This window comes from Aedes albopictus, chromosome 3 (genome assembly GCF_035046485.1).
Source record: "Aedes albopictus strain Foshan chromosome 3, AalbF5, whole genome shotgun sequence".
In the NCBI taxonomy this organism is placed as follows: Eukaryota; Metazoa; Arthropoda; class Insecta; order Diptera; family Culicidae; genus Aedes; species Aedes albopictus.
Genome location: NC_085138.1, coordinates 219173897 through 219196052, shown reverse-complemented (window position 1 = coordinate 219196052; position 22156 = coordinate 219173897). Strand labels below are relative to the sequence as shown.

At 43.0% G+C, this 22156-nt stretch overlaps 1 protein-coding gene across 1 annotated transcript in view; it reads left to right on the top strand.

Annotated features, from left to right (window-relative positions):
- The window catches only part of LOC109411936 (PP2C-like domain-containing protein CG9801), a 30273-nt gene that overhangs the window by 5925 nt on the left and 2192 nt on the right, over positions 1 to 22156 (top strand). The window contains exon 3 of the mRNA XM_062858964.1: positions 15179 to 15906. Within this exon, the coding sequence (XP_062714948.1) occupies positions 15179 to 15906 (728 nt within the window). The remainder of the gene's footprint in view (positions 1 to 15178; positions 15907 to 22156) is intronic.

Sequence of the window (22156 nt, the reverse complement as noted above, 5' to 3'; positions counted from 1 at the left end):
TCTATATGCCGACGGGTCTCCGGGTGGTTTCCCCGCCTTTGGCAATAGTACCAGGCTCTGCCTCTTCCAAGCTTCTGGGAAAACTCCCTCGTCCAGGCATTTCTGCATAGCAGACCTGAACAGCTCGGGAGCCTCTGCAATAGCTACTTTTAAGGCCAGGTTCGGAACTCCGTCCGGACCTGGGGCCTTACCTAGGCTAAGGGACTTAGCTATCCCCGCAAGTTCCACATCGGTGACCCTCTCCTCATCGCCAGCCCCAGTCCCCGGCTGTCCTACGAAAGGAGGCCAAGGACTAGGATCATGACGCGGAAAAAGTCCTCCAATGATCCCCTCCAACATCTCTGGAGATTGCTCTGTAGGAGCCATCACACCTCTCGTCTTGGCCATAACGATCCTGTAGGCGTCACCCCACGGGTTCGTATTGGCACTCTGACAGAGACCCTCAAAGCAGGCCTTTTTGCTTGCTCTTATCTCGGTCTTAAGCGCGGCTTTTGCAGCGGCGAACACCACCCGCCGTTCGTTTCGCTCTTCCTCTGATCGTGCTCGCTGCATCCGCCGCCTAGCCCTTAGGCAGGCGCGGCGCAGGTCCGCAATCGCGTCGGTCCACCAGTAAGCCGGTGGCCTCCCATTTCTAGGGTGGACTCGCCTAGGCATGGTCGCATCACACGCACGTGAGAGCACCGCTACCAGCTCGTCGCCGTCTAAACCGATTAAGTTTCGCTCACGGCGGAGCGCCTCCCTAAATACCCCTTCGTCGAAGTATGATGTCTTCCACCTGCGAGGGCTTGGCCTTGACCTAGCCGCCTCTTCTTCTATCCGCTGTCTGCTGTTATTGTAGTCGATACTGTAGCGAACCGCCAGGTGGTCGCTGTGAGTGTAGCCATCATCTACTCTCCAGTTCGAACTACTTGTTAGGCCAGGACTGCAAAAGGTCACGTCAATAATTGACTCCGCTCCATTCCGACTAAAGGTACTCTTGGTACCGACATTAGCCAAGTCGACATCTAAGATGGCCAGTGTTTCTAGCAGGATCTGACCCCGCTGGTTCGTGAAACGGCTTCCCCATTCCACGGCCCAGGCATTAAAGTCGCCCGCTATTACCACCGGCCTTCGCCCTGTTAGCACGGTCGTTAAGCGGTCCAGCATTTGCGTGAACTGCTCGATCGGCCACCGCGGAGGCGCATAACAGCTACAGAAGAAGACCCCGTTTACTTTGGCGACCACGAAGCCCTCATAGGTAGTAGACACCAACTCCTGAACGGGGTATTTACCCGTCGTCCATATCGCCGCCATTTTTCTGGTCCCATCCGCGACCCAGTTGCCGTTGCCGGCGGGTACTCGGTATGGGTCCGATATGATGGCGATATCCGTCTCCCACTCAGAAACTGCCTGACAAAGCAGTTGCTGAGCCGCATCACAGTGGTTCAGGTTCAGCTGCGTTACCTGCACTGTGATTTGTTGTTCACTGCGGCTTTCTTGAAGGCCGGGCACCTTGGACCACCCATCGGATGTCTGTTGTTCGAGGATTTCCCGGTACAGATCATGCAGATGGGCGGACTCGTGCAGCTTTGGGCCTTATGACCTTCAGCGCCGCATCGCCTGCACAGTTTGCGCCTGTCGGGGCCTTTGCAGTCCCACGACTTGTGTCCTGGTTCCAGACACCTGAAGCAAACCTCTGGTGGCTCGTGGAATGTCAGGTGACATACACACCAACCCACCTTTATGCTCCCTACTTTAACGGACTTTTTGACGTCCGCCACAGGTAGCTGAACCAAAGCTACCTGTGTCCCTGCTGGCCCTTTCCGTAGCTTAACGGCTGCGGCGGCCACCTGCACATCGCACTGTTGCCGCAGTGCCGTGACGAGCTCTTCCACTTCGGTGATCTCATCGATGTCCTTGACCTTCAGAGTCGCCTCATGTGTCAAAGCCCTCACCTGCACACCCTCACCAAGGACCTCTTCTGCCAGCCTCTTATAGGCGGCGCCCTTGTGCTCTTTCTGGCGCTTCAGCTCCAGGATCATCTCGCCCGTACGAGTACGTCTAATACTGCGTACGTCGGCTCCAAGACCCTCAAGCTTGGCGTCGCTTCGCATCATCTTCAAGACGTCCGAGTACTTGGACTGTTCCGTCTTGATGACGATAGCGTCGCCTTTCTCGCGCTTGGCACCTGCCCTCCTACGCCTTGGCTTGGCGTCCTGCGCTACTACCTGCGGATTCGCCTTCTTCTTCTTCCGCTCTACCTTCGTCCAAGGGGGGTCCTCCCCTTGGATCGCCCTACTCTGTGGCTGTTGAGGGCCCACTAGCGGTCGCAACCCCTTGTTCCCATCGTTCCGGGACGGGCCAGCCTTTTCAGGCCCACCCTTCCCAGCTTTCCGGGAACCCTGGCTGGGGTCCGACCTTCCGGCATTATTACCGACTTTCGGGGTAATGATTCGCCTGGCCTTGCGGGCACCGCCAGACAGCTCCTCGCCTGACGGTTGCCTCGCCCGCTTCTGCGATTGCTTGCCCCGTTTGTCGCGAGCAGTCGCTTCCGCCTTATTTGGACTTCCTGCGAAGGAGAAGGCCTCCGTTTGGGTAAACTTCGGCACTTTCTCATTTGCAGGCTCCGCTGCTGCAGCAGTCAGCAACGCGAGTGCCGCGTGCTCCTGCTTGGCATCGTCGATCGACGCCCTAAGTCGAAGCAAGGCCGTTTTCAGGTCCTTGCTTATGTTCGACTTAGTGGACGCAAAGTCGATGATTTTGCCAAGCTGCTGCTCAGCCACCTCTATTGCGGACCGTCCTTTGGATCCTCGGTTGACGGCCCTCAACAACCACGCTCCGTCCATAACCTCCACCGGCTGGCTTGCCGGGAAGTGGACTGGAGCACCCACGCTTGAGCTGCGTACGCAACTCCCAGCGCCTATCTCCTCACTTCTCCTTGTCGGAGATCTCATCAACCCGCTTCTTGCGAAGGGGTTGATCCCACCACTACTTCCACCTGAATTTTGATTGCTTGATTTGTTTGATTTCATGATTAATCCCACGAGTCGCACGGGAAAGAATGTCCACCACGCCAGAGCCCTGCATTAACGCGGTAAGGGACAGCTTACTGTGGGGGGTGCCCAGGTACCCCACAGGCTCCGTTAAAGATCGAGCATCTTTTTCACCCCCTCGATCACTCATTCCTCAGCACGGGTCGCTTGACACCTTGAATTGGGGTTAGTAGTCCTATTCTTAGCCGGCGACTACGCGGCTGACTCGCAAGCGGGGGGGTGCGTCAGGCCCCAGGACTTTCGTCCCTGCTGCCCCAAAGGGTTTGCATAATCTGAAAGTATAGTACCGTCAAGGCGCCATTCACCGTGTGCCTTCGAATATTTTTTCATTATTTCCATATTATGATTGAATGATATGACAATTTCCCCAATACAACACTAATGTATTGTTACTAGTGGTGCGAAGTGTCAGTATCAACCGACATTTAAAGCTGAAATTGAGAATGGTAACCACTCATTTTTCCATTTACTATCGGAATATCAATTGAATAGCCTCTGATCATTCAATTGACATCAGCTCCAGCCTCAGTCAAGGCACATATCATTCAATTGAGGCCCAGCTAGGAAGCATAAATGTGTGGTGTTGTAGGTTCAAAGGTTTACCATCGTTGATGACGTCAAATCCGACATCAACCTATCATTCACCTATTTTTATTTTGGCCACCAAACCCAACTTAGACCCAATAGTTGATCAATGTTGGTCCAACAGTGGCCCAACATTCGATAAAAATTGACCAGACTTTGACCCGACATTCGACATTTTTTCAGTCTGGCGGAATTTTGCGGGGTTTTTCGTGTTTCGAGTTAAGCTACTCATTCGAGTGACAATTTATTCAATTGACAAGGATTCGGTTCTCATTTGATAGGTGCTCTGATTGAATTAAATTGTTTTGAACATAACTAGAAGGAAAGATGACTGAACAGATTGGTTGGTTAGTGTTCAAATGAATGAATTGAATTTTTGCAACACTGATTGTTACCATGTCAAAACGCTCATTAGAAACATTTAAAAGTATCATTTTGACACTAATGTGTGTTTACATGAAGCGGGTTTCTGCTCGTTCACTGCATTCATAGTGAAAAAACGAAAACTGCGCTAAGGTGATTTAAGCGATTAACTAAATGTAGTAACGTTTTTATTCCACCAAGAAGCAACTAAATTCACATATCAGGTATGTATTTTGCATTACCGAAGTAGGTTTAACAAGAAAGTACGATTACTCGTACTTTTTAATTGAAACAAAAAGGCACGGTAAATGGGTACCCTAAAAATCAATGGTCTCCATTCACCGTGCCCCATATTGTCCCATATATCTAGAAAAAATCGAAAATTTAAACATTCGTTTTTTTCTAATAAAATCTTGCAAGTTATCACTTGAAATGAATTTAAACGAAGAAAATTCCCTTGGCTGGGTTGTTTTGATCATTTTTAACCCTTATGTGGCCGACAGGGTACCCGGGTACCCAGCGCCCATTTGAAAAGCACGGCGAAGAAAAAAGCAAAAAGTTTGTCGGACACATAACGGTTAAACAAAGTAGAATAAAATTTCTCATACACGGTGAATGGGTCCCTACTACCACGGTGAATGGTGACCTACCACAGAATTAGGCGACCCTACTACCCTTTACTAATTGTACTATGTCACCAAATTTTGTGAAAAAATTTCTACTTCTGTGGATATTGCTTTAATTTTAACCTATAATGAAGGCAATTAAAAGCGGCACCAACAATGTTTATAAGATTGGTGTCAAATGACAGCCCTTATTTGCCCCGAATCCTCTTAGATCCACGGTGAATGGTGCCTTGACGGTATCGTGATTTCGGATGAAATTGGTCACTTTTCACTGTTTTTGGCGTCTCATTTTTAATAGCAACCGATATGATCAAACTTGATGCTTTAAAACAAGTACAGCCCTGCATCAATCAATGAGGTTGAAACTTTTACTGCAAATCGGTTTTAATGTGATAAATATCATTTTAAATAATAAATTGATGATTCTACTTTCGAGGTGAAATTGATCAGTCATATTAAAGTGCCTTTGCAAGAACTAAAAATATTTTTTCTAACTAAATTTGACATCCCCGAATGCGATAAGCTACGCGAAACTTTGACAAGTTTTCTAAATGTTTAATTATTTACGTTTAAAGTTTAGTAAATCCGACGAAAACGCCTGAAAGTATGCAGGTTTCACAGAAAATAAGTAATAACTTACGAAAACTACACTTTTATGCATAACTTTGAATAGTTATAGATATTTTGATGATGAAATCGGCTTTAACGATTATTTGCCGGCTAGAAACATTTATTGGAATGTTCTTTGCATGTGCGATACTGCAGATATATGTAACTGATTAGCCATAAAACATGATACCTCATCATTCAATAACCCTTGAGTCAGATGACGATCATTTTTCACATCTTGTTAAAGTTTAGATTTTTGACAAATAAAAATGAACCTCACGTCGATCAATTTCACCCCACTGATCAATTTCTCCCGAAATCACGGTACACCCGATTCTTTTCTCGCACGGGTCGTTTTTGTTTTGCTATAACTCAGTCAATGCTGTAACAATTGATTTGATTTTTTGTACACCGATAGCACTAAGGTGCCTACATGTGTACAAAATTTCATTAGAATCGGCTCAAAATTGACTGAGTTATAGTAAAAACCAGATACGGTGATCACGATAGTTCACCGATTTGGAAACTTTTTTTTTTATTGTTCAAATTTCAAATTCCGAGGATCAAACTTTAACGAAACAAAAAAAAAAAAAAATCGCGTTAAAAATCCATGATCGGAAAAGATGTTGTTTTTTGGTATAAAAGTTTAAACAATGTTTTTTTTAAGTCAAATATGCATTTATTTATGGAATGTGAACCATTCTGTATCTTGTATATCAAAAGACTCACAAAACACTATCATTCTTTCATGGTACACTTATTGAACATAGCTTTGAGTTATTGTAAAATTGATGTTAACATATAAGTTTTATTTGAAAATAACATATTTTTACGAAAGTAAGATGATATTTTAAGAAGTTGCCTACCTTGTGGTTCATTTTGTAACTAACTAAACTTTATTTAATTTTTAACATACAAAATACCTGAATGTACGAGAGTTCGACTGTTGGATCTATGTTCTAGGTTAGGGAATTCGGCTTATCAGTTCTTTTTTTTCGCTAGGATGGTAACAACTGTTACCGAAACGTGGGGACGAATCGAAAACCGTTTTCGTTCTAGAGAAAACAGGACTCATAAGCCGAATTCCCTAACCTAGAACTTACAAAATACCGTAATCCGGGGTAACATTGATCATTATTTCCATCTTTTTTTTTTTTAATAATTTCCTTGTACAAGCAAATGTTACGAGTTATTTATTTTTGAAACAAGTACTGGTACTCTTAGTACGTGTTAAGCTACTTTGAAAAGTATTCCAAAACTTTGAAAGAGGTTTTAATAGATTTTGGAATCTTTGATTTTGTTGATTTGGGCTAACATTTATCACCTAAGTGAATAATATTTGTTTATGCTAAAACACCCTTACTCACAAAATTCGGGGTCTCTGATTTCGAATATGTTGTCCAAATTCTTACAAGGGAGCATCGATTAAGTACGTCACGCTAAAATCGGTAATTTTCGACTCCCCTCCCCCTTCGTACGCGTTTTTCCTATACTCAATATATTGCTTGTCACACTTTCACAAACCCCCCCTCTCCCTAGGACCGTGACTTACTTAATGGATGTCCCCCAAGTTATGTACTAGAGTTATTGCTGATTGCACCCCAAATTGGACTGACACAATAGTGTGCACACACCTTCAAAGTATGATTGCAGCGCAGGGCCACGTCGGATCGAGTTGAGGTCTTCGGTGCACTTATTCCTTGTAAATGGAGAAATAAGTGCACCGAAGACGTCGATACGATCCGAGGCAAATGTGCACTTTTAACACACTTTTTAGGCGTACCAAAAAAGTGTGATAGTTCAATTTGGGATGTAGTCTGCAATATTTTAGGATTAAAATCCTCTGAATCGAGATAAACGCCTAAAAGTAGGCAATCGCTTAAAGAATTGAGGGCTTTCTCTTATGTTGTTTTCGTTTTGGCAGCGGTGCTACACCGCTTCGTGCTACACTTTTCGCTGAATAAACGAACATTTTCGTCGTTCGCAGTTGCATTGGTGTGCGTGTATAAACACCAAAATATTGACAACTTCGCAAACGCTGATTGGTGGACACGGTGTGCACCAGCGATACTTCCGATTTTTTGAGTGCTACGCTACACTATCATGCGCGGTGCAGAAAAAGTGCTGCACCGGTGTAGCACGAAAATCAAAAACGGTGCAAAAGTGCTACACCGGTGTAGCACTGCCGCAAAAATGAAAACGACATTAATAAATCATAAATTTTATTGAAAAGAAGCACTTTCATAAAAGTTTCGTTTATGAAATCCAACTCCGGGATTACATAATGAGCCAATACAGTGATTTCGAAACTTATATTGCATCTAGTATTGATGCCAAGCATGAATGTTTGAGAATGTGTCTCATTGTGTTACAAAACCCAGTACACGGAACTACAAATGAACCCAAATTTAAGTTGTTTTGACGCAATCCCGGTCTTTCGTGGAATTACTCAAATTTGCGTCAAACAGCGATAGTGGCGAGTGAGTAGTTCTCGTTTGAGAGCGGCAAAAAAATTAACCCAGTGGTAAGTTATTTTCACCCAACGGAGGCCTCAATTGACGCAAATTTGGGTTAACTCAAGAAAACCCAAATTTGGCTTCTTCCACGGAAGAGCAGCGGATGAGTCGGTGCTTCTCTCTTTGTTTTCGAAAACATTGCGGTGGGGCGAGGGAGAAAACAACCCAACTTTGAGTTAAAACTTTAAGCAGTTTAGTCAAATTTGAGTTTTTAAAACTTATTCTTTGGGTTATAATATTTTTCCGTGTAAAGGGAAAATAGATTTATTTATATGATTATGAAACTCAATTATGTATCATGAATTTCATACTATTCAGTAGCTAAACAATAACAGGTGTTTTAACTGTACATCAACACATTATTATGTGTTACGTATATTGAGTTCTCTTTTTGAGTTGCATTAGAAATTTATATTAACAAATATTGAACACAACAGTTCTAACCAACTACATGAAATTACAAGATATTGCATTCATTTAGGCGTTTACCGATTTCATTCCCAATTTTCAAAATTGATTTTAATTCGTGAAAACACACTTCGTTAATAGATTCAAGACCTTATTTAGGTTCTATTATGATGGATCTACCGAGAATAAGCCACAAATTGAAAAAAAAAAAAAAATAACCAAAACGTTGTTAACACCGCTAGCCTTCATGGTTTCCCATAGCGAAAATCATCATGACTACAGGTCGCAAGCCCTGGCAAAGTGTGGAACGTTTTGATGGCTGTGATCCCTGACCATCATGTAATCAAAATCCCAGGGATACTCAAGTGACCATACTGTTGGGTTGTGGGGGTTGCGTGTGTGGGGTGCATATATTGACAAGCATTGCTATGGATCGTTAGGGCTGAGTAGGAGCGGGGAATGGATCTACGACGAGATCTACGATTGCTGAATTGCGATTATACCTACTATAGTCGTGGTTTAACAGTGGTGGCGCCGCTTTCCGCTTGTGTTCGGCCTAGGTGGTTTGTTTAGGCGGTGCGGTTAGGTCTGTATGTACTTCGTACATGCAGTGCGTACGGCTTCAGCATTGTGGTTACTTGGGTAGTGTAGGATAATTGGGTTTGGGACTGAGGAGGTCGTTATTGATTCTGTCGACACCATTGAGTGTTCATTGTTGGCGGTTGTATTGGTGACGATTTCTCCAGCTTTATAATCTCATTTATACCACGCACAAACGTTGGGAACAGGGACTGCTTTGTAATGCAAGAGAGGGATTTAAACTCTGCGTTACGGGTTGGGTGAGGTCATGCAGATAGAAGCAACCCAGGTGAGCTTGCGGCTCGAGTTGTGATGGATGAATGAGTGCAGTGTGTGTGGAGTGCGCTACCCTGTGGGTGCAGTTGAGTCCGGGTTGGAGTGGAAAGAGACCCTTCTCTACCCTAGATCGGTTTCGGTTGTACGGGCGGGGTAGTGTTTGTCTTATTTGTGACGTGTTGTGTGTGATTTGCGGCCCGAGCTGCGTGGTTACTTGGGAAGTATTGTGCTCTGCAATCTAGATTTTGGTTTTAAGGTGAAGCTATGGCTGGGCTGTGCCTCGGATTTGTTGGGCGCAGGTCGGGAGAGCTGGTGGCGGTTTGTGCTGGAGGGTTTGCTCGATTGGTTATCCACTGGTGGTGGCCAGTCGATCGACTATTCGCGCAGCCTGTCATTTGGTTCTTGGGGCTTGTGCTCTCGAGGTTCGGGGCGTTGCTTCGTTATATCTTCACTTTAATACTAATATTCCTTGTTTGATTAACTGACTATTATGTCCAGGCGCTTAACTCATTCTATTTCATAGATTGCCAGATTTAAGGGTAATGGTTCAATAGGGTGTTAGCAATCAGAGTGGATTAGAACGAGTTGGCGCCTACAATACACCAACACTAACACACATACACCAATACTTACACGCACACATGCACCTACAACTAGCTGTAAAAGACCAGTGGGCGGGACAATGGTGCCTACCCAACAGTTGTAGGTGGGGTGTTTGGCTTAGCTACATGACTTGGTCCGGCAAGCCCATAAACATCAATTGGTAGACGTATTGCCTAGTGAAAAGACAACGCAGATGGGCGAAAGCCAGGGGATGTGTTGATAATAGCAGAATAGCAGAAATTGAAAAAAAAAAAATAACCAAAACGTTGTTGCAGAGCAAAATGTTTGAAGGCAATCTTCTTTTGGCCAACCGACGTACCCCACTGGGTTCCCGTATAAATCCGGAACCGGTCATCCAACATGCCCAATTGCCCAACCAATGCATTCTATGGAACGGTAGTAATTTCCGGTTGTTCGGCTAAATTTTCATCAAAATCGGATAAAAATTGAAGAAAATAGAGCTAAATGAACAGAAAATTTTGAGTGCACAAAATACGTTAGGGACGCAAAGGTTAACCCAGGGAGGTTGGTGATTGCTAAGTTGGACATCAAGTTATCGGATGGAAAAATGTACAATTGAGCGCGAGTTTTACCTTTTGAAGCAGGATTGTTTCATCGCTGCTGCCGCAACCTCGCTGGCCTCGAACACGTTTGTTATGATCGGTTTAATTTCAGCGATCATATGAGTCCCAAACGGAGCTATCAATCTTATATGAGAGCGTAACACATTTAAGATTTATGATATTTTAGAGAAAATAGCAATTCAGTTACGGTCAGGGAGCCATTAGTGTTTTACGTTCCGAAACTAATCCTATTCGGAAACAAAGCGATTGCGGGACCGAAGGAATCTGTTCTTCCTGTTACCACAGGTGCTAACTTGTAACAAAAATTACAAAAATAAGAAACAAAACAAACAGCGTTCCATTCGTTTGAGCACCCTGCTGAACAGATGGAACGGTTCCCCTATTCATTTATTCCTCCTCAATGTCTCGTGTCCGTAGAAAATCACATGTCTTGTTATCATCTTGTACATGGTATATTTGGTGCGGGGGTAATCTTTTTTGACCGTAGTTTCTTCTGGAGCCCGTACGACTTCCACTGATGATGCAATTTCGTATTTCACGGCTCACGTTATTGTCAGCCATTGGCAAGTAACCGAGGTAGACGAATTCTTTTTCCTGTCCCGCTCAGTTCCACTTACCAGCATGTACTTTGTTTTAGCCGCATTCACCGCCGGTCCGACTATTGCTGCTGCACGTTTCAGGTGGGTGTCCAATTTTGCCACCGTTCCAAAAGTTCAACAAATATTCTATCCAAGAAGTTTGTTTGAGGCATGTAAATTGGAATCTAGATTTGTGTAAAATTCACCCAAATTGGCAGCCGGTAGCGGTCACAAGCAGTGAGAGGTGACGCCTAGTAAGGACGGAAGAAGCTGGAGTTTGCAATAGTTGTTTTGCACCTTTTACAAGTTGGTCTAGAAATAAACTGGGGATTTCCAGTTGGCTCAGTGGATAAGGCTTTGGATCGCCAATCCGGAGACGGCGGGTTCGTATTCCATTCCTGAGCATAGTATATCATTGTACTTGCCTCACAATATACAAGTTCATCAATTCCTTAGTTTGCTTAGTTCTATGATCTCAAGATTTATACGGCATAGCTAATTGGCAAGCTATGTCAGTTTACTCTATTGGGAATTGGGATGGGGTTAGAACATACCAAGTTATAATTCTTGTAATAGGGGGATTAGGGGCATAATGGACACCCGGGGCGAAATGGACACCCCTGTTTTTGCCGAAACCGTTGACTTTTATGTAAAACTTTCAATGCATAAGTGTAAAGGAACATGCCATTGTTCTATTTTTCAAAAGTACCATTTAAATTCCTTTGAAATAACCAAAATATCATTGAAATTGAAGTATGTTTTTCATATGGTGGATTTCTTATAATTTCGAAGCAGCGCAAATAAGGTATCACGAGAGATTGAGTGTGTCCACCATACAAACAAGTGAATTGTTAGCTTATCTACATGTATACGTAGATTTAGCAATGGATGAAGTATTATATTTTTGATCAGAACACACTGAAAATAGCAATTTCAATGTTGTAGTCTATTCGGGGCGAAATGAACACTGGCAATTATGAATGGATGTACGCGCGTTGCATACTGTTAGGCGTTTTAGAGAGTTTGAAAAAATTCAATCCGATTATTTTAGCCTAAAATTTATTTAATTAACTTTGAAGTTATGTAAACTCGTCTAAGATGGAGTATTATATCTGTGGTATTGATATCCGTTGGCAAATTACTTAACTGGTCGATATTCTCAAAGAAACAGCATAAAATATGCAGGGGTGTCCATTATGCCCCGTTGGGTGTTCATTTCGCCCCGTACCTTTGCTGCCAGCCCCAAAAAACACACGGTTTACAATTCACTATTTCTTCACAATACCGACATTCTACGTGCTGTAAATGATTGAAATACGTAGGAAATAAGTTAAAGTTGTAAGCCAGCTGATAATATGTTAAGTTTTTGTCTGTTATACAGGCCTAACATACTAATTCGCTTAGGGTGTCCATTATGCCCCTAATACCCCTACAACTGCGCGATCGCTCCAGGGTTAAAGTCATTACTGTTAAATCAGTTCGTGATCTTCATCTCCTACGTGAACAGACGCTCGTGACGTGCCTCCTCAATCCAGCTGAAGTCAGAAGGATTCACGGAAGGGCTATAGTGCCCAGACTGATCAGTTGAAGTATGAAGTATGTAACTACCAGTGACGTCCTTACGCCTGGGCACTGAACTAGCTAACCCGTATTCCTTCGGTACTGGCGAGTATCGATTACCTCACCGGATGCCTTCCTAGGGTCGGCACTTAACCTGCTGAGGGATCTCCCGAAATGTTCTGCAGAAGCGGACAAAGAGACAAGGACCATACGGACTTACATGCAGTAGCTCTTCAGGAAAGAGTGAAAAAGAGGTTTCAATGATGCAAAATATCACCTCACGAATCCTCAATCAACTTATCAATTGTATTTTTATCGCTTGCGATTGAACTGTACACTGCTCAGTGATGACCAGAGGCAAAGAGGTTGCAAAATGAACATGATGTAGCTCACACACGATTTTGCACGCATCTATCAGTGCCGCCACATGCTCACCCGAACATCCGAACAACACCGAATGGGTTGGTTTTAGAAGCTACGGCACGAACGCTCGACACACACACAAAAGCAACATTTGCATGTACCGACACCACACCAATAACGTTCCCAGCCTACGATGCTTCGTGAAAAGGTGATCGAAAAGTATCGAAAGCGGTGAAAAGACAGCCTTGGCTGGAACGCAACAGCTCAACGGCAAAAAGGAGCAGCCAACAATGCTGATCAGCGTCGAGTCTGTTCGTGTGCTATTCGTACAGGAGGTTTGATATCCCTTTCGTGACGAACCAGCACAATTGTGCTGTTGAGCGGTAGCAGTTTTGTATATTTTTTTCATCTGTTTAGACTTCGTTTTATGTGATGTAAACTGTTTCAATAATTCAGCCATTACTTATACTTGTTTGTGTGTAAACAAACTTTTGTTTACGTTGCCTGTGAGATCTACCACAACAAGGTAAACAAAAAGTGGACAAAAACCGTAAAACAAGGAAAAGTCTTGTCTGTCGCATAATTTTCATTTCCGATTTGTCTAGGTTCTAGGTAGTCAAAGTTAGAAATCGAAAGATAAAGAGTAGTTCTTTCAAATGAGGGTAAAATAATTGTTGTTTTGTTGGGAAATCTAAGAGTTCTGGAGAGCCAAAATTGAGCCATTTGTATGGAGATTTCAATTTTTTGCGCGCCGTCACGAAAGGGATATAGCGAGGTAGAGTGAAAACGTATTCGTTGTCGAAAGCGAATCGCATCATTTCGCGAATGTTTTCACCAAATAGCAAGCTTGAGAGGTTTAGATAGATTTTACTTATTTGTTTATTTTCTTTTATGAAAAGCGGGGGGTAGTGGTAAAGCATTAGTTCAGAGCGGCCGATTGCTGAGGTAGAGTCCTTTCGCTGACATGCTAGCTAGTGAGCGTGGATAACGTTCGACATACCTTCTTAACTGCGACTGCTCTCCGCCCGGAAGTCTCGACATCCGGATTGCCTCGGCGCGCCAGCGGACATTGGTTCTGAGATTCTTCCTGATTTCTTCGCTTCCGGCCCAGAGCCTCGGACAAGAAGTAGGTGACGGGTGGTAGGGGTGGTATGAACCCAACCAATCCTCACGTGATGGGCGAGCTTGGATCACGGTAGATAGCCACTTGTTCAACACGAAGCCGCAACAGTAGGCTAATGTACCGCTTCCGCGTTTTTGATAGCCGGAACACCTCGTAGGTTAGGGTTCCCGGGCTCCGTCTGCGGTCCGTCGGCCGTGCCGGCTAGTTGAAAAATGTTTCCACCACGAAGATGGGTTCTAATTGTTGGGTGCGCCCGTGAACATGTGATGATCTGGTCCTATACACGCAAAAAATCCGTTCCGATATACGTGCACTCCCAGTCACGGCAACGGGAACTATGCATAGCAACCATAACAACAATAAGAAATGTACACCGTGAACTAGATGTCACGTTCTCTAGAACGCCTATATTGACAGCTAGATCTAGTTCCAGTTCACGGTGTATATTTGTTTGTTCACGTTTACAGAACGGATTTTTTTCGCGTGTATGTGCGTGGTAGGGGTCCACAGCCTCTCAATGCCACCGGCTGTTGGGGACGCGATATGGTCACGAAGACGTAGAAGTCTCCTATGCCAGGGAAGCGCTGGCAGGATCCCTGTTTCGGGACCTCCGGAAATGACAGACTTGGTTCAGCGGGGCCAGCTTTCTGGCCACGAGGTAGCTTATCGCTCGGAATAGACACCAAAATCTCCTCACTTTCCCGGGATGCTTTCTGATACTAGCCCCTCTCTGAAGCAATACCTTCTTGGTGGTTCCGGAGAGACGTAGGGTTTCGCGATCATAAGAATGTGTTTAGTGGGTACGAGGAGAGAGTAGTTCTGGCTTTTACTATTATAGTAGAAGACGGCCTCAGCTCCACACTACCCTATCCTTGATGTTAGGGTGTCTGTTTGCAGATTATTCCCCTATGGTTTAGAAAAAAAAGAGGTTAAGGGGTGGTGTCCGGAAGGCGCCTCTCTAAGCTAGTCCTCAGCAGTATTGAGGAATGCCGACACCTTCTTCGCGATAAGTACCGGAGGACCGTAAGATAAAGCATCTATCGTAATTTCAAGCGGGGGAGAAGATGTAACAAGAGGGTACAAAAGAATTCAAAGTAGAGTTCGAGAATACAAAATGTAAAAAAAAAACAAACCGAAGAAGTCCAGAATTAATAGTGACAAAATGATGCACTGATAATTACGTACGCTCCTTGCAAAAGTGTTTGGGTGGCCTGAAAAATCCTTTTGAATTACAGCACACATTATGCGATCAATTTTTGTACGTTGAATCTACAATTATGTATTATTTTTTTATAAAAATTTCATGATGATAATTCTTAATTGGCAAATAATAATATTTTACATTCCGTTTTTGTCCATTTTTTTCGTTCCAGGACATGGAAACCACCAGATTCTATACCAAAGATTAGATCTGGAAAGGAACCGACTGAACTACCAGAACATAGTATTAACAAGTATAAAACTGGAACCGAGTCCGTAACGGCGGCCTACACGGGCCCTGACAAAGGGTTGACTGGTATTCGTAGAACGCGTAACCATCTGAGTGCAGGCCCTGAAATAGATTTTATAGATACTCATTTGGAGCAAGATATTCAAAGTGACACTACATTGGGCAAGAAATTACAAAATTCCATCAAAAATGCAAAAGCGGACACAAACGCAAATAGAAGAACCGTTACAGCATGTAAAGAAACGGCGAAGGTATTACAGACGCAAAAAAATGCAACCAAAGAGTTACAAACCGAAAGCGTGATCTCATCCGTAATCGAAACAATTGATAATGGCAATGACAACACGGTTATCAAGAGCACCTTGGACGCAACGGATACGACAGACCCAATAGCGAACATAACGAACTGGAACATCCCGGATGATCACGCATATGGAATATCGGTTTCGTTATATGAGAAGAATTTCATCACAGGGGAAAACATTGGAAATCCAGTGGCCGATTGTTTTGGAATAATTGCAAGAGAAACTACTTGCATAATGGCGTTAGCGGACGGGGTTAACTGGGGTGATGGAGCACAGCTCGCAGCGAGGTGTGCAGTACAAGGTGCAATTGAGTATTTGAACTCGGCAATATTTGGAATTCATCAGAGTAAGTAGCAGTATAATTTAGCAAATTTAACTGCTTGTAGGGTCTGGGACCATTTGCTATAACTAAGCCAGTTTCATACCAATTGATTTGAGTTTTTGTACAGTTCTAGATACTGTACAGTTCTAGATACTGTACTAGACGGGCTTGGTGGTCTAGTGGCTACCGCTTCTGATTCGTATGCAGAAGGTCATGGGTTCAATCCCTGGCCCGTCCTTTTCATCCTACTTTGTATCTTTCTATCCACTTTCTCTCTCTCTCTCTCTTCTCTACATATACAACTCATGTATATTCATATGTTCATAGCCATCGCTAGAACCAGAAACGAATTGAAAAAAAGTCGTTTCCCTCCCTTTCCAACTTCTACTCACAGCACAGTGTATATATAATAGCGTGGGACACAAAAAGACGTTTTACTCCTGTACACTTTTTGAGTTCCATTTTGGTCCCATATCAACTGTACAAAATTTCAGATCGATCGGAGAAACTATATTTTAGCGCCAGCCATTTCAAATTTTCATACGATTTAGTATGGGGAAAATCACTTTTTCAAAGAAAAATCGCCACAGGTTGCCTCTTAACCAGGGTTGTGCAGTTTCAGGAGGGTCAATGTCGAATGACACTCGCTCTAACCATCACTTCATACGACAAACGCAGTCCATCAAAACATAATCGATTCACGCAAAAGCCACTCAAGCCAACCCTCGTTCAATGCAGAGTCAACCACATCCAACAGCAGCGATCGTCTCTTGTTTTCGAACCACACGATGAAACACCGAAGCGAGTTTTTGTTCTACGCTTTGCATTCTATTCATAGGGCGTGCTATGTTTGTGTTTGCTGCGCCATGCAATACTACTTAACAAATTGACCCTCGTCCTGGCATTTTCAGAAGAGAGTCACCCAGCAGTGAGTGACATAGCTCTGCGTCGGAACGACGGTTAAGAAGCGTTCGGCTACTCAAGAGATTTGCAGAGAAAAAGCGTGGCGGCGGCAGCCACCGTATCAATGCGTTCGTCTCGAATGTGTTCGATAGCAACATAGAGACGGTCGGCTGTAGCGTTGATGGAGGAAGAAGGGCAATGTTGATGTTGCGGCTTTTTTGTGTTATGATGGTGATAATGCACAAGACTGCTCTTAACCCCTAAAAATAAATCGATGAATGATTTCTGCTGGAAATTTTACGAGGAACCAACCCTCCGAAGACCGCAAAACAATCTAAGGCATGTGAAAAAAGTTATTGACTGAAAACCGAATGGCATGCAAACGCTGTTTAACATGTAAGGAATAACAATAAATAATAAAATCTCGTTGTTTTATCGATCGGGTGAGGCCTAATAACTTTTTCCACGAACGACGCATCGATTTGCTGTCTTCGGAGGTCTGATTCCTAGTAAAGTATTCTACAGAAATCATTCGTCGACTTATTTTTAGGGATCTAGAGGTGACTTCTAGTGATTTTTCTTTGCAGGAGTAAAATTTCCCCATAGTAAATCGTATGAAAAACTAAGAATGGCGGGCGCTAAAATATAGTTTTTCCGATCGATCTGAAATTTTGCACAGCTGATATGGGACCAAAGTGGAGCTCAAAAAGTATGCAGGAACTTGAGTTTTTCCATTTTTTGTATTTTCCCATATAAACCGTGTACCAGGCTAATATATAACGCCTATAAGTTATGCAACCAAAGCGTGCTGTGCCGCTTGACCTTATTCACCTTATTCACCACACAATCTATCACGAACACTATAAATAACCCCTATCCAACGATCGCATCACCGACCCAACGATGACTCCCAGATCTCCCATCCTTTCCGTCTAACAAATACCCCAGTCCGTGCGGGTTGTGGGGACGCAGAGTGCTCTCGGTCTCTAGTAGCAACAACCAGTACAGTTTAACATTCCTTTCCCTTCCCAGCTGACTATAAGGACTTGGCCGGCGCCGTTATTGATCAAATATGCATGAGCTGCTAAAATTGCACTTTGAGAATAAGTGGAATGTCCCAACCCCTTATTCAGTTGGATCTCAGTGCAATTGGTACCAGTTCAGATCAATCACGGAGGAGCAACCATTGACATGTATAGTCAGAATTGATCGTTGATCTAGATACTGTACGTATCTCACCGGGTACCAAAAATAAAGTTATTAAGTATTAAACTGTTGTGGATTTCTCAATCTAAAAGAAATGAAACGGCTAGTTTGGCATAGCTCCAACACTCATTAGCAAACCACATAACGAGAGACGACTGCGTATGTAAAATGTATATACGTAATGTGTCTATGTTCTAATGTTGCATATCATTTTTAGTTATCCCTTAAAAAAGTCCAATACACGGGACCGAAACGTAGGGCTATCCAAACTAGTCGTTTCAATTCTTTTAGCCACAACAGTTCAACATTTCCTCCCAGTCGTGTTCCTCGCCTCCTGCATTATTTTCACTAGGTCTAAAATTGACATAGTTGTAGCAGCAAGTGACCAAAATAGCCCCACCCCCCCTTCCTACCCAAATGGTCTCGACCCTATGTGGTGTTCATAAATCACGTATATAAACTTATTCCACTCGCCTTTGGCATCTCTTTCTGGACTTATAAGTTTGTGGCCGGATAGCTTTTTGAATATCATGTTCTCCAGGATAATGGTTATTTTGTGGAAAGAGATTACCGAACAAGAAAGTAATGTATACATTTTCCGAGGAAACGGGTCATTCGGAAAAGCGGCTTTCGGAACAATGTGGCATTCGTGGAACCGGCTTTCGGGGAAAAGTAGCACAAGGTACCTGTACAGTGTACACCAACACTCCTCCTTATCTTCACAATCTTTGAAGTATGATGATCTCCTGCTCGCCCGAAGATTCTTTGAAAGTGGACAAGTGGTCTAACTCAGAAACTTGTACAAGCTCTGCACCAATAATCCGAGTTCCGACCAGGTCCGTCGTTCTCCGAGCTCCTCCGGGCCACCGTACTCCTCTTGCCTATCATGCCTAGCACCAAGCTCGATAGCAACCGAGCTACCCCACTGCCAAGTTCCTTCTGGCTCTAAGCTTGTTCCGCTACCGAGTTCATTTTTCCATCCAGCTTGCAACGTTCGTAGATGAGCCAGCAGTTACCCAGTTGACCCATATTGCCTATAGCTCCCATGGATCCTGTCCTTTGATGACGATTCCTTATCAAGGAGGACATATAGTGCTTCGAAATGCGCGGCGCAAGAGGCATACGCAGGACTGTCAGATTGTCCTACATGGTCAAATGGCAGCGCGCATAGGACAGTTTCACCAAAGGAAGGAGGACCCAGAAAACATCCTGGTAGCGTTGCTGTCGTGTCGTCGATCTACTGGGTTGGATCCCAGTCCGCGGTTGGAAAGGGGTTAAGGGCCGCCCAGCCAACACATGATCGTATTTGATGTTAAATAGGATGGTAAAGTGGAGGCAATATCCCAACAAACAATCACCAGCCGCAAACAAGCATACATGCTGAATTATTGCTTTATAATAGTAATTATAGCTGAACTAATATTATGCTGTAAACATTACTGTACAAATGCCATTTCAATAGAAAAAGTAACCAATGTTCAACTTTTCGTATTGGTATTAACAATGATGATTTAAAACACTTTTCAAACGTTTATTAAGATTTTTATTCGACTCGCAGTAATTCCTTTACAACATAGTTTAACAACACTTTTTTCTGCTTCTTGTTAAGTTCATGTAAAAATTAGGACATGTATCTGTATAATGTGTTTATCACAAGTCAAATAAACGTTTTCGTTTCATCATACTTCGACTCACAGTACATGATAAAAAACACGTGTTTTTCACTGAACAACAGCTGAATGAATCTGTTGTTCAGTCGTTAACCATAATGTTGTGCTAATTCACCACTGCTGAATAGGAGGTGAAGTCTGATCATTATTAAACCACGGGAAGTTTATGTTTTGATTTGAGCGCTGCAATTCATCATTTCTAGGATGGCGCAGATAGGAAGGCATGCGGCTGGCAATCAACGGGTCTCGAGTTCGAATCTGGATGTAGGTAAATTTATGTGTAGTTATTATTTCAAAATATGTGTTCACAGTATTGACTTCCAATCATAAACTCTCGTGGAAATTGAAAAATTTTGCATTTTTTTATTTTTGATTATTTTTGCTCAAGCTGAATAACAGTTTTACTATTTAGTTGTAAAACGATTAAACAACAAACAGCTCAGTTGGTACACAACACTATGCTTTATAGTTTCTCCAAATTTGTGTGAACAAAACCCGAACAAAGGTTGTGCCTGGAAATTATCCAAATGTTATTCAGCATCATGCTGAATCAATTCGTCGTGAAGGTGCTTGTAAAATGAGTGATTGTTAGTTGGGATGTACACACACACTTTTCACGCGGTTAAACGGAAGCATGTACGCTTATGGCTTCCACTTTAGCATACCTTATGAAAATTGATCATGCTTGTAATGACAAATTTCATAAGACAGACTTATGAAAAGAACAAAAATATCTTAAACTAGCTGTCCCGGCAGACGTTGTACTGCCATTTTGATTGTGATTGTATGACAACTGCTGGGGAGTCATTTTGGCACCGCACTCTAGATTGGTTTTATTGTGATCGCTTTGAATTTCTTCCCCGCTCATAACAATTTCAGTAATTTTACAATTGCTCTTCTTTTTAGTTGATTTCTGTATTTTTTTTTTTACATATAAACACAGCCACCATGAATACGAATCAAACCCTGCAAGAGTCATCCCGATCGGTTCAGCCGTTCGTGAGTTTTGTTGCCTCAAAGGGACTTCAAACTCATTTATATATATATAGATTGATGCAGACTGGATTCGACTTTGAACGTCGGCATCACTGAGTACGTGTTTTATCCACACGGCTACCGACGCTTGAGAATACCGTAATTCGGGGTAACATTGATCAGAATTATCGATCTTTCTTGAATAATTCTCTTGTTAAAGCAAACGTTAGATGTTTTATATATTCAAAACAAGTACTGGCCCTTTGAGTATGTGTTAAGCTACTCGAAAAAGTATTGTAAAACTTTAAAACATGTTTAAATAGGTTTTTTAATCTAATTTTTGATTTTGTTGATTTGGGGTAACATTGATCATGTCAGTGATCAATGTTCATTTGTGTTGAAAATACCTTTACTTACTAAATTCGGGGTCGCTGATTTCGAATATGTTGTCCAAATTCTTACAAATTATGTACTTTTTGAGTTATTTTAGGATTAAAATTCTCTAAACCACGAATAACGCCTAAAATAGGCAATGGATTAAGGAATTGTTAGCCGACTTTTAATAAATCGTATATTTTACTGAAAAAGAGCATTTTTATAACAGTTTCGTTTATTACATCCAACTCTAGGATATCATATTGAAGTAATACAGTGATTTCAAACCTCATATTGTATCTAGTATTCACGCCAAGTATGAATGTTTGTCAATGTATCTCATTGCGTTACGAAACAGTTATGGAAAAATCGATTTATTTCAATGTTCATGAAATTCAATATTCATGAATTGCATGTCATTTAATAGCTAAATGATAGCAGATTACGATATACAATTAGATAGCAGAAACTGATTCAATGTAAAATGCTTGTTTGAACATTTCCCGAGGTGGGTCAAGCCGATCAATGTTACCCCGCTGATCAATGATACCCCGGATTACGGTACCATGTTGTTGAACATATATAAAAGCCAATCCGTGAGACGATTTTACGTCATAGAGTGACCTTACGAAAATCATTCGGATCATTATGAATTGTTTAAAGGTCATTTCATAAGTTGGGCCTTATGAATATTTTAAGTTTATTTGGCTGAGTGTACGACTTCGTGTTGGCTGGGCAGGGCAGATGGAGGCCCCATTGGGGGTACCCTACTGTAAGCAACTCTTTCTAATGTTAGTTGTTTTTGTTAGCTACAGCAGGTCAAATCGCGTTGTACGCAAGTATCAGTTCTTGGTGCTTGCAAAACAGTTGGGCGCGGGCGCGGTGGTTGACCCTGACCGCCTTCCGAGAATAAAGCGAGTGGTGAGGACTACTCCGGAAACTGGATAAGCGCCAGCATGCTACCTTGGTGAATTCCCCAAAGCGAGTCATCGATGATCGTTGCTGCAGGCTACGCAGCTAAGCAGCTAACCTTGAGGGTGCGAGATGCACTAGCCCCTCTTTGAAGCAAGTAGACGATTCCGAAGAGACGTAGCGTTTGGCGACCATGGGACTGTGTTTAGTGGGTCGAGGAAAGTGTAGTCCTG